The sequence below is a fragment of the Gopherus flavomarginatus genome, chromosome 2 (genome assembly GCF_025201925.1).
Source record: "Gopherus flavomarginatus isolate rGopFla2 chromosome 2, rGopFla2.mat.asm, whole genome shotgun sequence".
NCBI lineage: Eukaryota > Metazoa > Chordata > Testudines > Testudinidae > Gopherus > Gopherus flavomarginatus.
In genome coordinates, this window is record NC_066618.1 from 36,668,714 (window position 1) to 36,684,374 (window position 15,661).

General features: G+C 42.3%; 1 protein-coding gene across 8 annotated transcripts in view; it reads left to right on the forward strand.

The window, feature by feature from the left end:
- The window catches only part of ARHGAP21 (Rho GTPase activating protein 21), a 219,631-nt gene that overhangs the window by 187,084 nt on the left and 16,886 nt on the right, over positions 1 to 15,661 (forward strand). For all 8 annotated transcript variants that reach the window (XM_050938980.1, XM_050938985.1, XM_050938984.1 and 5 more), the window contains 7 exons: positions 6,161 to 6,319; positions 6,491 to 6,593; positions 6,697 to 6,733; positions 7,345 to 7,470; positions 8,282 to 8,566; positions 9,568 to 9,632; positions 9,711 to 9,859. In XM_050938980.1, coding sequence (XP_050794937.1) covers positions 6,161 to 6,319; positions 6,491 to 6,593; positions 6,697 to 6,733; positions 7,345 to 7,470; positions 8,282 to 8,566; positions 9,568 to 9,632; positions 9,711 to 9,859 — 924 coding nt within the window. The remainder of the gene's footprint in view (positions 1 to 6,160; positions 6,320 to 6,490; positions 6,594 to 6,696; positions 6,734 to 7,344; positions 7,471 to 8,281; positions 8,567 to 9,567; positions 9,633 to 9,710; positions 9,860 to 15,661) is intronic.

Below are 15,661 nucleotides of genomic sequence, written 5' to 3' on the forward strand. Positions count from 1 at the left end.
TTGACGATTGCCTGTTCTGTTCATTCCCTATGAAGTACCCTGGTATTGGCCGCTTTCAGAAGACTGGATACTGAGCTAGATGGACCATTGGGGTGACCCTGTATGGCCATTCTTATGTTCACTTCTAGCTGTACTACTATACTATTTTCCTTCTTCACAAGTCATCTCCACTTGTAAGACCAAATGGGGAAAGAGTTAAACCACCAAGAAAAAAAAGGCTAATTATAAAATGTCCCTCCCCCACCATGTTAGGGATTTGTTTTTATATTATGGTAACATCTAGAAGTCTAAATCATGGCTTGTTATGCGAGGCACTGGTCACATACCGAACAACACAATCTCCACCCCAAAGAGTGGGAAACTCTCCCTTCTGGCCTCCTTGTTTCTCCTGGGAGGGAGTAAACTGAGACAGAGCTGATGTACTAGCGTAACCATACTGGTGTAATTATGGCCCCAGACACGTTGTTGGGGCGGAAGTAGTGCTTTCCCTTCTCCTGGGCCTGCTCTGCCTGCACAAGGTGGAGACTTAACGGCTCTGTGGAGCCTGCTTCCTGTCCCCCTACAAGAAGCAGTGGTATGGCACACTTGTGCCAGGAATTAAAGGGATGCATTACACCCCTCTACTCCCTTGCTGCAGTGCACCAGATGGTAAGTAAGGCAATTGCCTAGGGTGGGCCACACAAAGCTAAGTTAAATGCTTCAGCCCCAGGTAGTGGGGCTTGGGCTTCAGAACCTGAAAGGGGTTCAGTAGTTGGGAAAGTTTGAGAACCACTGCACGAGACTCTAGCAACCTCTTCCAAACACAGTAAAACAATTGTTGCCAAACACTTGCGGTTTGAGTTTCTTCAGATCTCCTTAAACAACCACAAACAAAGAGTTTGATGGAATGATGTCAGATTGGAGGGAGGTCTCAGGTGTGGTTTCACAGAGCTCTGTTCTGGCTGGGTGGTGGTCAACATTGTAACTAATGCACTGAATGTAGGAATACCCAGCATATTGATCAAATTTGCAGATGACACAAAGCTAGGAGATATTGCAAACACTTTGGACGTTAGAGCTAAAATTGGAGAACTGGGCTATAGGCAACACAATGAAATTCAGCAAAGACAAATGTAAGGTACTACACTTGGAAGAAAAGCCAAATGCACAAATACAGAATGGGGGATAACTGGTGGATCACAACCTCTGCATGAGTAGTCAAAGCAATGCTGTTGGGTTTTTTGTTTTTTGTTTTTAAAGGGCAAATCAGTTTTTAGGTTACATTAACAGAGGCATATAGCACACAAGTCACAGTGATAGTACCACTGTCCTTGGTGCTGGTTAGGCCTCAGCTGGGTTACAGTGTCCAATTTTGATCACCACTGTATAAAAAGGATGTAGAGAAAGTGAATCTAGAAGCAAGCAACAAAAATGATCAAAGGGATGGAATGCAAGCCATATGAGCAAAAGCTGAAGAAATTGGCTATCTTTTGTTTGGAAAAGAGGAGATTAAGGGGGAACATGATAGCAGCCTTCAAATACATGAAAGGCTGTCATAAGAAAGATGAAGAAAAATTACTCTTTCCACAGAGGGCAGAACAAGAACCATTGGGTTCAAACTACAGCAGGGTAGGCAGGACCGGCGCTACCATTTAGGCAGCCTAGGCAATCGCCTAGTGTGCCAGGATTATTCGGGGGGCTGCAGGCAGCTCTGGTTGACCTGCCGCAGGCATGCCTGCGGAGGGTCCGTTGGTCCGCGGCTCCGGTGGAGCTACCGCAGTCATGCCTGTGAACGGTCGGCTGCTCGCACGGCTCCGGTGGACCACCCACAGGCATGCCTGCGGCAGCTCCACCAGAGCCACGGACCCTCCGCAGGAATGACTGCGGCAGCTCCACCGGAACCGCAGGATCAGTGTGGGGGGCGGCGAAATGACCGTGTGCCTAGGGCGCGAGAAACCCTAGCGCCGGTCCTGAGGGTAGGTTTAGATTAAACCTCACGAAAAACTTTCTAACTGTAAGAACAGAAGGACAATGGAACAGATTGCCTAGGGAGGTTGTGAAAGCTCCTTCACTGGAAGTTTTCAAAAAGAGGTTGGATAGACATCTGTCTTGGATGGTTTAGATGCATCAAATTCTGCACCTTGGCAAGGGGTTAATCTATATGACCTCTGCGATCCCTTCTAACCCTATGGTTCTATGAGTCCCTTGTACTGTTTTCTCACTCTGTGCATAGAGGCATGTAGATGCATTAACAGCACCACAAAAATCTCCCAAGAATGTGTCACTACTTTGTGTGAAGTGACATACAGAAATACTACAGTGGTAAAATAAATGCCAACTGTATTGTGTTTAGTACTGTTAGTAACAAGCAGAATGCAGTCAGATATCTTAGCCCAGTGGAGAGGACAGGTTTATATTGTATGCCCTGTATTTATATAACAGCAAAATGTCCATGAATTCTGAAAAACTAGGTAAACAAATGGTAACTTTGTATTTGAAAATTTTCCTTTCTCCATTCTCTTCACGTATTTTGCCCTTTCTGCCACCATCGCATCTATTGACTTCATCAGCCACAATTTTATAAATTAGCCATAGTAAAAACAGGGCAAGAGTTCTGCTGTAAACATCTTGAACTAAATTAAGAATACTTTCATTGGAGTATTGGATCAGCTGATTGCTTCACACACTGCACTTCCAAATATTACAGATGTTTCCATTTTTTAAAATTCTGTTGCTTAGTTTTAGTTTAAGGTTTATTTTTATGAAATAGCTTAAAATTATTACTCATGGTAGTATTTTGTCGCCCCTTGAATTGGGTGTTCGAGTCTTTTAAGTTTAGTGAAAAAGTAAATCTTAAAGAAATTGAATTAATATGAAAATCAATGAAGTATGAGTTGTTGCTGCCAGTTTAGGGGCTTGTGAAGTGTTTCTGTTCTACCTAGTTCTTGAGTTAAATAGCACATACTGTGGGAAATCGTGTAGCATCCTGAGTATCAAGTAACACCCCAGTATTTGTAGCTTGAGTGGATTTATTCCAAATGCCAGCATTTCTAGCTTGTCGTACGTAGCAGGGGTTATTGCATTCTGACTGAAGTCTGTGTCATCGCAGGGGCGGGTGGGGGAGCTGCAAGCTGAGCACTCCCAATTGACATGTTAAGAACCAGGTAAAGGAAGCAGTGCTGGAATTGTTCATTTCATAGTGTCTCCCCTTTGGTCCAAATTAGAGTATGGGATGTTTCAGGATTTGCTGTTGGAAAGGATGATGGAAGCACAGTGAAAAAGAAGAAAATAGGACCATGAGGGACTGCTGTAGTTCTGAAAATGAAAATGTAACTACTAGGTTTCTCCCACCCCCAAACTATAATAGAGAAGTGATTTATTAATGTCTCTAATTACTGCTGTGAAAATAGCTAAAACTTTGAAATTAGTTAGATAAATATTACTTTTAAGCAGGGTGAATTTGATTTAAATCCTGATTTAAATCACTAGTCAGGAAGACTCAATTTATTCATAGTTTTCTCAATAAAAGTGCATTCTTGTTGGTTGTTAACCTTAATACATATTCTTCACAACTCAGCGATAGATTTATGTTTCATTTTTAGGAGGTACTCAACTATACATTTTTAAACACTGATTTATTCTGGAAACTTTTCAGATTAGTTTCATTTTCTGATATAGCTGTAAATGATTGGTTGTTTCATTTATGAAAGGTAATTGAAGCAGATATTTATGAAGTCATTGGGAGGTGAACTATCTCCAGTTGAACAGGTTAATAATTAATATTTGGAGGATTTTCTTGCCATGCTGTTTTAGGATGAGAATATCACCAGACAGACACACACATTGCTTTATTTAACTAAAACAACAACGTTTAGTATTCTGGTTTTTTTCTTCAGCAGCAAACATAATATTTTAACAAAACAAGCATATGTCCCTCATTTCTCACATTTATCTCCAGAATTCTCCTTGTCCAGATCTATTCCGCCCCCAACAATCTTCTATTCATTGAACTTTGACACTTTGCACTTTTAGAGAGAGGTAAAGGATTGACTCTGTGTGCAGAAATTTGCAGATGAACAATAGAGTTGAGGTCTGTTATTTCTCACCTCTATATGTTGTTTATTTAAAAACATTTTTGCTGTTAACGAGCATTGTCGTCTGAAGAAACAAATCCATAGTTTGAGAACTGCAAAACTAAGCATCTCTGATGATATCTTCTAGACTGAGCACCGAGTCTCATTGGGTAGGTAGAAAGATTAACCTGAATAATCTATATAGAAGCCCCTGAAACCCCATAAAATTGAGTCCCTAATCCATGAACTATTGAAACTCATTTACAAAACTTTTCTTAAACATTACATGAATATATTGTCTCCTCCTATAGAATTTGAATTTATAATCCCTATCCCATGATGAGAGATCTTTGAGCTATAATGTATCTTAATTAAAACTATCTTTTAGATAGGTTTCTTCCTCAAAACCATTTTATCAAAAAAATCTGATTTTAAATAAAATCTGATTTTTTTTAAATCATTGATTTCTACCTACTCTGCTTTTAAGGAAAATATCTTTTACTTTGAAATGTGTTGTAATTACAGAATTTTAGATTGCATTGGCAAGTTCTGCTGCTGACTTTTACATTAGTATAACATAGAACAGCTTTTTATAATGGACATTAGTCTTTTAGTTCAAGACATTGCTTAAATTTTCATCTAACATACCATTGGTGACATAGAGCAGAGGGCTGTATAAAATTACTAAACTTGTAGTAGACTTTTCTACCATTTTAAAAATGTAAGTGTGCAACCAAAATGAGAAAGCAGCAAAGAATCCTGTGGCGCCTTATAGACGTAACAGATGTTTTGGAGCATTTCACCCACGAAAGCTCATGCTCCAAAACGTCTGTTAGTCTATAAGGTCCCACAGGATTCTTTGCTGCTTTTACAGATCCAGACTAACGCGGCTACCCCTCTGATACTTGAAACCAAAATGTGATGGTACAAGCCGACAGTTTTGAACAGAACTGTTAGTGACTATTTGAAAAGCACAATGCCATGCATGCAGTTGTGTTCACACAAAGCAAAGAATAAACCTCTGTTTGTGAATGTTCACTGATTTCAATAGGCTTTTCAGAAGCGCTGCATATTAAAATTCACGGCATTTAAAATACATACATATTAATTATAGCAGTACAGTTCAGCAACATGCTCATGATCTGGTTCTCTCCATCTTTCTCCTGTAACTCTCTACTGGAATAAGTATTTTCCTAGTATTCCTAGTGTATTTTAGGAGATGTTTATATGCTGTCGCTTTGAAAAACTTGTTTTTTCAACATGTTTCATCTTGTAAGAAGTATATAAAAAGCATGGAAATGCTTAAGCTTTTTTGGATTACTGCACAATGACCCTCATTGCTTTTGAGACTGAGAGGTGTTGGACATGTACAGATTGCAATCGTTTATATGAGCAATTAGTGGAAGATCTAATTGGTAGGTAGTAGTCTTTTTAAATAGAGGTTTGGCTACCTTTTAAGTATGTTGCCATTTCAAACATCGCTGTTTTGAGCTTTTTTTGTAATTTTTGATTGAAGATTAATAACTATTTGAGGTTTTATGCATAAATTGTAACGCATTGAATTTTACTTGTATTCCATTTCTCTTGCATTTAGCCTTATGCATCAGCAACTGAATTTAGAAGTATAGTTTTCTGACCAACATCATGCTGTTTTAAACAGCATACCATTTAAACATAGAAATTCTATTGTGACAGCTATCCCAAATATGTAACTGTTAGTATGTCCATAGGATATGGGACCAACTTTCCTTAATAAAAATGTGTGTTTTAATAATGTGAATTAACTGGATCCTTAATGTTTGAAAGGCTGGATGTTCACAGAATATCAGGGTTGGAAGGGACCTCAGGAAGTCATCTAGTCCAAACCCCTGCTCAAGCAGGACCAATCCCCAGGCAGATTTTTGCCCCAGTTCCCTAAATGACCCCCCTCAAGGATTGAACTCACAATCCTGAATTTAGCAGACCAATGCTCAAACCACTGAACTGTCCCTCGTCCTCCAATGTTTAAGATATTCGTTTCTGATGAAGAGGCAAGTTCAGCCTGCTATTTAGTCTGAACTTTTTACTATAGCATTTAACATGCTAATATATTGCATATTGCCTTGTAGATGATCCGAGTAGCCCTAGTATTGACCATGATATTGCACACATTCCCGCTTCTGCTGTTATTTCTGCATCTGCTGCTCAAGCTCCCACTATAACAACAGTTCCTCCCAGTCCCACATCTTCAGTTCCTTTAATTCGACGTCAGCTATCCCATGACCATGGTAAGTTTTTTTTTTTTGTTTGTTTGTTTTTAAACAAAACATTTTTCTTTTAAAATTGCTTTTCTTTGCAGGGAAGATATGGCAGCTTATGATGTTTTATTGCTTCAAACAGTCAAAACATAAAATGTGATTGCAGCTGATTAGTATTTGATAATTTTGATTGACTTGCAGAATCTATCAGGCCTAGTATATTGGATGGTCAGTCTCCTGCAAAAACTGAGAGATCCAAGTCTTATGATGAAGGATTGGATGACTATAAAGAAGAAGGAAAATTGTAAGTCCTGAATAAATCTGTGTGCGCGCGAACAGGCGCATGCACTTTTTTATTAAAAAGTATACAAAAATTCATTATAATACCTACTTTTTTCTCCCAACAGGTCTATTAAACATGTATCTAGTTTAAAGGGGATCAAGGTTAGTAGTATATTTAACAATATTATAAGAGTTGTGGATATTAGTGTTTGCTAATGAGTTATATGAATTTTAAATATTGTGCTGGATCACATATGTGAAATCATGGCAATTTGTTTGTAACCTATTTAATCATTCTAAAATGACCTTTTCATGCCAGATATTTTTTCCTGAAAGGCACCATACTGTGACAAGTTAGTAAATGTGAACTGCTCTTCTCCAATTTCTCTACTATTTTTAAAGGTACTTTAAAATGCCATTACACTTGTTTTATAGCTGAACAAAAGGCTTTGGTTTTCATTTTCTGCAGCATCTCACATCTGAGCTATAGTATATGATGCACTCAAAGACAAAAATATCAAAATAAATAAAGGTGGAATGTCTCAAGAATTACATAGGCTTGAATAGTGCGTGACTTCACAGTTAATCATTTTGTACTAATGGAATAGTAGAAATATTCATACCCTGATAATTATTTCCTTGCACCATACACGGAGGAGACATTCACATAGAGATGTTGGGGGGAAGAAGCGGGAAAATTACCTAAATATAGACCTCTACTGAGAATTCTATTTAGAGGACCTCTTGATATTCTGACTCTTATTTTTCTTTAGGTCCCAGACAGCCAAAAATCTTCAGAAGACTCTGGATCCAGACAAGATTCCTCTTCAGAGGTCTTTGGCGATGCCTCCAAGGAAGGATGGCTCTATTTTCGACAGCTTGTCTCAGACAAGGGAAAGGTATTGTGCTTTCTAACTTACATAAAGGATAATATAAAAAATACGACTGCCAAAATTGAGGGTAAGAGAAGTCAAGCTATAGGCAAGAGCCGTTCCTTGTAAAGCTTTCTTGTATGCAGTAAGAGATCATGTAAGGGGCACTAACAAAATGACGTTAAGCATTTAGCTTTAATCGGGCAACTTCTACATCTTCTTTCATAGATTATCTTCATAGCTGCCTTCATTTCTGTTGGTTTAAATTAAGAGCAATAGTGAGAATTTCATATCTCAGATCTAGTTATTTAGTGCAAATCAACTTCTAGAATGATGGGAGTGTGGCTGTGTCTTATGTTAACAGTGGGACAGATTTGTGTATTTACATCATTTTTGAAGTCGAACAGACCTCATAGACTCACTGGAAATTCATAGGCCAAGATTTTCAAAGATGAAGGAGCCTGATTTTCAGAGGGGAAGGGAGGTAGCTCGGGGCTTCTTACAATCAAGCCTTTTGAAGATGACATAAGTGGAGCACCCAGTCACTTTTGAAAATCTTGGTTATAATGCCTGCTAGTTCTGTAACTATCCCTTCTTAAAATTTCAGATCCTTTTGCTACTGTCACATTTCCACACATACAATATTATATGCTAAGGTAGGAGGGACAGTTGAGATTTCCCCTTTCCCTTGGTGCAAAGTGGTCAGTGACTAGTACTTTTATTATACAAAAGCTGAGTGTTCTGTGCCATCCTGTGTTCTAAAAGTTTTGTATGTGGCTAATAACTAGGTAACAATAACATGTGTGACGCACACAACAAACTGGTTCATATTTTCCAGCGAGTTGGTGGCAGCATTCGGCCATGGAAGCAAATATATGTTGTTCTTCGAGGTCATTCACTTTATTTATACAAGGATAAAAAAGAGCAGACAACTCCATCTGAAGAAGAACAACCTATTAGTATCAATGCATGTTTGATAGATATCTCATACAGTGAAACCAAGAGGAAAAATGTATTTCGGCTCACCACATCCGACTGCGAGTATCTATTTCAGGCTGAAGACCGAGATGACATGTTAGCATGGATTAAGGCTATACAAGACAATAGCAACCTCAATGATCAGGTAACCATATAATATCTGATGTATAACCGTATATGTTGTTTTATTCTATTGTATTTTCTTTTAATCATTATACTTTTTTATTTATAATAGGACAAATATATTTTTCTGGTTTTGGTTGCCATTAAATTGAAATACGGATTAGGGAGTAAAAGAAAAACTGCAGTGAAATTAGATACCCATATAACTACATCTATTTGCATAGAAGAAGAAATTCTTAATCTGTCTTCTGAAGTTTAAATATCCCAAAGAATAACTGAGTGATAAAAAGATGGCAATTTAATAATCTGATGTTTAGTTAATCTGTACTTACCTTTAGTTTTGCCCATTAAAAAGTTGTTTAAAAATCATTTTTAATTTAACTACAAACATTTGAAATTACGCTGTACAATACCTGTTAAAATCCCTATTTTACAATGTAATCAGATGGGAACAGTAATTTCTGGCCTGTTCTGTCCCAGCAGACTCCCGTTGGGAAGTAGCAGTATAGGAGCAGTTTTCACTTAGAAACTTTGCACCATTAATAGTTTACATAGTGAAATATTGACAGGTATTTCAAAAAAAACTGTTTTGTAATTTTCATACTCATTTCCATAAATTCTAATAAACATATTGGAGGATAGAGCATGTTGTATGCATATGCACACATGCATATTATATATAAATGTTGATATCTGTGTCTATACATATTGCATTTGTAAAACATTTTTTGTATGTATTTTTGATAGGTTTACATTTTTGTTCCCCCAGAGCACTGCTTTACTGCGTTATATCCAAATTCGTGTTATATCGGGTGGTGTTATATCAAAGTAGCGGTGTATTCTCTATTCCTGAGAATACCCATTACATATTAGGTGTACTGGAATTGAACTCTACAACTACCCAGTGTACGTTATCTGATTAGAATACACACAACTATTCCCATAAAGGTGGTTAGATAAGCTTTTGCAATGGTATTGTCAAAACGAGGATTATGAAGTAGATCTTGATGGATTTTTTTACAGGATACTGGTGTCACTAGTAGGGACCTAATTAGCCGGAGGATTAAAGAATATAGCACAATGATGAGGTAAGCAGTATATATGTAGCTGGCAGTTTTATTTGTCTGGTGTCTAGCTTCTCTGTACCAAGTAATGTCTTCTTTCAGTTCTTCCAGCAGCAAAACAGAGCCATCCCCCAAAACACCTCGCCAGAGTCTCAGTATCAGGCAAACATTCCTTGGCACTAAAGCAGAACAAAGGACCCAAAGTCCTCACTCTCCCAAGGAGGAGTCGGAAAGGAAGCTGCTCACTAAAGGTATGTATTCTGCATACATTATTGTTTGTTAAACCTATAAAAAATTAACGTTGTATAAGGCCAAATATTCAGGACATAAGAGTTGCTTTAACCCAGTTCTTCAGATATGTGAATATACATATGGAAACAAGCATTAACTAGTTTTTTGAGCTGTATTTATAATCACTGACAGTCTGTGGGCTGTCTTCACTACCATGCTACATCAGCACAGCTTTGCCAATGTAGCACATCTGGTCAAGACACGTTATGTTGATAGGAGAGCATCTCCTGCCAACATAGTGCAGTGTCTAAGTCGATGTAACTTGTCACTTGGAGGTGGTTTTTTCAGGCCTTTGAAGTTCTGTATTGCAGTCTCTTCTGAGGTAAGTCTTGGCTCTTTTTTCTGCAACTGTCTGTAGTGACAGCAGCCATAGAATACACCAGCGTTGTGCTTCTCACAGCCAAGCTCTATCAAGCTTGTCCCTTGCTTCAGAGAAGATTAATCTTATCTAGCTCTAGTCTTTCCCTCCCCTGGTTGACCTGCAAATGACTAGGTAGAACCATTTTTAAATTATTGTTAAGAAAACAATTTTTCTCCAAAACCTTTTATAATGGTAGAGGATTTTCTTGCCCCATGAATTTAAAGTACACAAAGGAAAACATACTATTTAGGGTGAGAAAAGTTATTATTTTCCCCAGAGCAAGAAATTAAGCTCTGCTGAGCTCTTTCTAAGGTGCCACATATTAAATTGCACAGATGAGTGAGCTGCAACTCTAAACGTAAGTCAATAATTGATCTCCAACTGATAAAGTCTCAGACCAAAATTTCTAAAGGTAGTTGTTGGTGCACAGCACTGCTGAAAATCAGACCACTGATTTAAGTGACTGAGTACTCAGCTTTGAACATGTGCACCTGAACTCGGAGAATAAATTCCGTTTTGTGCCCCAAACAAGTTTTCCTTTATACTGACTATCCTTATCATACCGTATTATATATTAAAACTGCAATAGCAGTTTGCTGGAGAGGTAGTGGTGAGTAACCATCAGGATCTTAAACAGCATTATTTCTCCAGAAACCTCTGAATAAGAGGACAGGATCACATCAGGAGAATTATGGTCCTAGTGCAGCCTCACTTACCTGTATCATTGAGGGGAACCAAACGTGCATATGACTCAGTTTTAGCAATTGAGACTGCATCAGTCTAAGGGTAAAATTTTCAAAAGCTTCCAAGTCCCACTTTTGAAAGTGACTTAGGCAATTAGAAGCCTGCGTTCCATTGATTTTTCAGGGAGACTTGGGGTCCTAAGTAATTTCTGAAAATGAGACTTGGACACTTTTTTGAAAACTTTACTGTTAGCATAATTAAGTCACACAGTGCAAGCCACGCTTTTTCAGCTGTTTCTAGCCCTAAGGCGTAGTCTACACTGGGGGAAATCGATCTAAGTTACGCAACTTCAGTTACGTGAATAACATAGCTGAAGTTGACGTACTTAGATCTACTCACTGCGGTGTCTTCACTGTGGTGAGTCGACTGCTGCCACTCCCCCACTGACTCTGCCTGTACCTCTCACAGAGCTGGAGTACAGGAGAGCACTCGGGGATCGATCGCTGCCCACTGATCTGGCCAGTAGTGAAGACATACCAAAGTCTTGGGATTGGGTGTATCCAAAATCGGTGGTGTTTCTTTGAGAGCTTGCTCATGAGGATTCCATTCTAGTTGTGCATATGCCCACGTGTGCGGTCATCGGAGATTTTTGCCTTAGTGGTATCCGTAGGGTCGGCTGGGATGCCCCCTTGAGTTCCAAACTCATGCGTCAATATATCAGGCGCTGCTGGCCCTGTGCCCTCTCAGTTCCTTCTTACTGCATGTGTTGGTGAGTCGGAGCGCCTTTCCTTACATAGCAAGGGCTAGCGGTTTCATCTCTTCTGACTTTGAGCCTTAGGGCCTTGTAAATAGTTGGTTTATAGTAGTTAGTGTTAAGCGCTTGTTAAGTGTAGTTAGTAGTTAGTGTCCCAATGGGGACTTCTCTCCAGGCAGAGAATCCCTCGGTCTCCAGTGTTTAAGCCCTGCTTGGACTGCAACAGGCCTGTCCCTGTTAGTGACCCCCCACAGCAGTTGCCTCAACGGCTTGGGGGAATTGCATGCGAAAGACAAGTGTCACAACTGTAAAAACTTTTGACCCACGACCCAGAAAGAGAGCAACATCTGTTTGAGGGTCCTCCTCGTGGAGTCTGCTCTTTGCCTGGCTTCTGAGCCATCCCAGCTGGACTCTACTCCTAGGACCTTGGCCTCAGAGCAAGCACACCCCTGGCACCAGTGCCCAGAAAGAAGACCAAGAAACACGGCTCCCTGACACTGGGCAAGAAAGGCCACCGGGTATCGGGTAAAGGACCCAGTTCTGGCTGCCCACCCACACCGGAGCCACATGGACATGCCTCCCTAGTCGGGACCCTTAGCCCCCAAAAGGATCCACTGCTGAATCCTGGAAGCAGTAGGGGACCCAGTCTTGTGGCGGGATCAGTGTTTTCTCAGGCTCTCCTGGCACCTAGAGAGCAGAGGCCTTTACCAGCGCTGCAGGCACCATGTGTGCCACAGGAAGCAGCAAAGGCTCCCTACAAGGGCAAGCCAGCTGCCAAGACCCCCCAAAGGCAGTTGAACGCTGCCGATATCCTGAGCCAAGGGAGCGCTCTCTGACTTCATGCTGCAGATCTCTGGCTTTGCAGCTCAGATCTTCAGGGGCTTGCACTAGATCATGGGCACTGTGTTCGTAGTCTCTGCCCTCTCAATGTGGGTCTCCTAGGGGGACGTGCCAGTCTCCATATTACCACCACCATTCACCCTTCCGCCGGTTGTCTTCGCGGCGCAGGTCTGGGGGGCCCCAGCACTGGTCTTCCTATTCGAAGCACCGGTCTCCAGCGACAATCGTCGGCTGACAAGTGCAGGCATCAGCAACTCCACCGTGGTCTCTGGAAAGGGATTCCTCCAGCATGGAAGGGCAGATTAGCTCCTCACCAAGGCAACACAGGCGTGATTGGGCATTGGAGGCTGCATCCACTTCTACACCACCACCTTGGCAGCACGGTTAGTGGACAGCACACTGACCCTATTGGAGTGCATGGGGCATGCCCATGATGCCTATGCCCCCTTCACACCACCACTGGTTGGTGACCACCTTGGAGCAATGTTGATGGCACCAGGCTTGGTGCAGGAAACATGCTCGGAAGTTGGGGTAGAGTAGCCAGTGCCCACTCCAAAATCCACTTTCCTCACAGGGGATGATGCCCCGGGGCATCCCCCGGCTGTTCAGTCACTGTCCTCATCCCCCAGACAAGGTGGTGGCGGGATCCTCAAGGGCCAGCATGCAGATGATTTTAAAGAATAACTGCACCTCTAGGCCCTGCATCAACGCGTGGCCAAGAACTTCGGTCTAGAGGTGGAGGAGATGGTCGAGCATGTGGACACCTTGTTCAACGTCCTCAGCCTCTACCTCTGTCCATGTCACACTACCAGTGCATGACATGTCCTCAAAATTGCCAAGCCCCTCTGGCAAACCCCATCATTCATTCCTCCCACCTCCAAAAGAGCTGAAAAAAAGTGCTTTGTCCTGGACAAAGGATTTGAGGACCTTTTGTACCCATCCACCTCCAGGCTCATTGGTCGTTTCTGTGGACAAGGAAAGGACAAGCAGGGGCACACCAGTTCAACCCCAAAAATAGAGGTCAAAAGACTGGACCTTTTTGGGAGGGAAATTTATTCGACAGCTAGCCTGCAATTCCGGGTGGCGAACCACAAGGCTCCCTTGGGCAGGTATAATTTTAGCTTACGGGACTCCCTCTGAAAGTTCAGAGTCCCTTCCCCAAAATTAGGCCCCAGAATTTGGCACTCTAGTGGAGGAGGGTACCATGGCAGCAAGATGATCTCTTCAAAGGGCCTTCAACCCCACATAATGGTGCAGGCCCTAGCCAGCTTCAGATGCCGTCGACACCCAAAGCTCTTTGAGTGGCTCAAGAGAGCCTTATGCTCTCTGTGCCGCCCACACCGGCTCCCGTGGTTCCTCGGTCTCGGGGAAAACCCTTTGCATGTGTCCCAGTCTCAGCGGTACCAATCCGCATTGAGAGGGATGTCCTGCCAGCATTTGCCCGCCCAAAGCAGTCACGCCTCAGGACTGGAGAGGCAGGCTCAGCGTTCGGCTCTTACACCCCAACCATGGGTTCCTCCATCTCTTGGTGTGGATACTGTGTGGCTAAACCTAGAGGAGTGGACCTGTGCAGAAGGAGTCCAACAAGTCTTCCTGGAAAGTAGAAAGCCCTCAACTAGACTGACTTACGTGGCCATGTGGATGAAGTTTTCCCCCTGGGCGTCCGAACGGGGCATCTCTTCTTCACGTTCCTCCATACAGGCGGTCCTGGACTACCTGCTCCATTTGAGGAACCAGGGCCTGGTGCACACTTCCATTAGAGTGCATCTTGCGGCCATCTCCACGTTTCACCCGCCAATCCCATGACATGACTGTCAGATTCTTGAGAGGATTGGAGAGACTCTTCCCAAAGGTGCAGGCTCCCGTCCTGCAGTGGAATCTTAACTTGGTTCTCTCTAGGCTCACCGGCCTGCCCTTTGAATGGCTGTGTTCCTGCTCCCTTTCCCATCTGTCATGGAAGGTCGTGTTCCTGGTGTTGGTGATCTGGGCGAGACGGGTCTCAGAAATTAAAGCCTTGGCCTCAGAACTGCCACATGCTGTCTTCTACAAAGATAAGGTTCAGTTGCGGCCCCACCTGGCCTTCCTGCCAAAGGCGGTCTCCACCTTCCATATGAACCAGAACATTATCTTCCCACTGTTCTGTCCCAAAGCACACAACACCAGTGAAGAGAGGCGTCTTTATGCCCTGGACATCCGGAGGGCCTTGGCTTTTTACTTAGAGCATACTACAAGCCTTTCTGTAAATTGACTCAACTCTTCATCACTACAGTGGATAGGATGAAGGGTCATCCGATGCTCAGGCATCTTCAGCAGCCTTCCTGGAGCACATTCCTATCCAGGACATCTGTAGAGTCACAATGTGGTCCTTTGTCCACACTTTTACTGCTCATTATGCCATCACTCAACAGGCCAGGGACGACACTGGGTTCAGCAAAGCTGTGTTGCTATCTACATGACCGTGAACTTCTACCCACCTCCAGGGGTACTGCTTGGGAGTCACCTAATATGGAATGGACATGAGCAAGCACTCGAAGAAGAAAAGACAGTTACCTTTTCCATAACCGGTGTTCTTTGAAATGTGTTGCTCATGTTCATTCCATGACCTGCCCTCCTTCCTCACTGTCAGAATTTTCAGCAAGAAGGAACTGAGGGTGTGTGGAGCAGGCAGCGTCCCTTATACCGCGTCACGCGAACGCCACTCCAAGGGGCGTCAGAGCCAGTCCCCTACAGATACTACTGAGGAAGAACTTCTGGCACATGTGATGCGCACACACACCTAATATGGAATGGACATGAGCAACACATGTTGAACACCAGTTACGGAAAAGATAACTGTCTTTTTCTCATGGTCTCTCCGGCCTCCATCCTCCCCTCCCTGGATCTGGGAGACCGGTATGCCACCCTCGGCTTGAAGGATGCTTATTTCCATATTTCACGGTCACAGATGCTTTCTCTTTTTCATGGTGGGCGGATGCCGTTTCCAGTTTACGGTGCTGCCCTTTGGCCTCTCATCTGCCCAGAGGGTGTTAACAAAATGTATGGTGCCAGTGGCTGCTTGCTTATGACGTTGAGGGGTCCAGATCTTCCTGTATCTCGCTGATCGGCTCATCAAGAACAGATCTC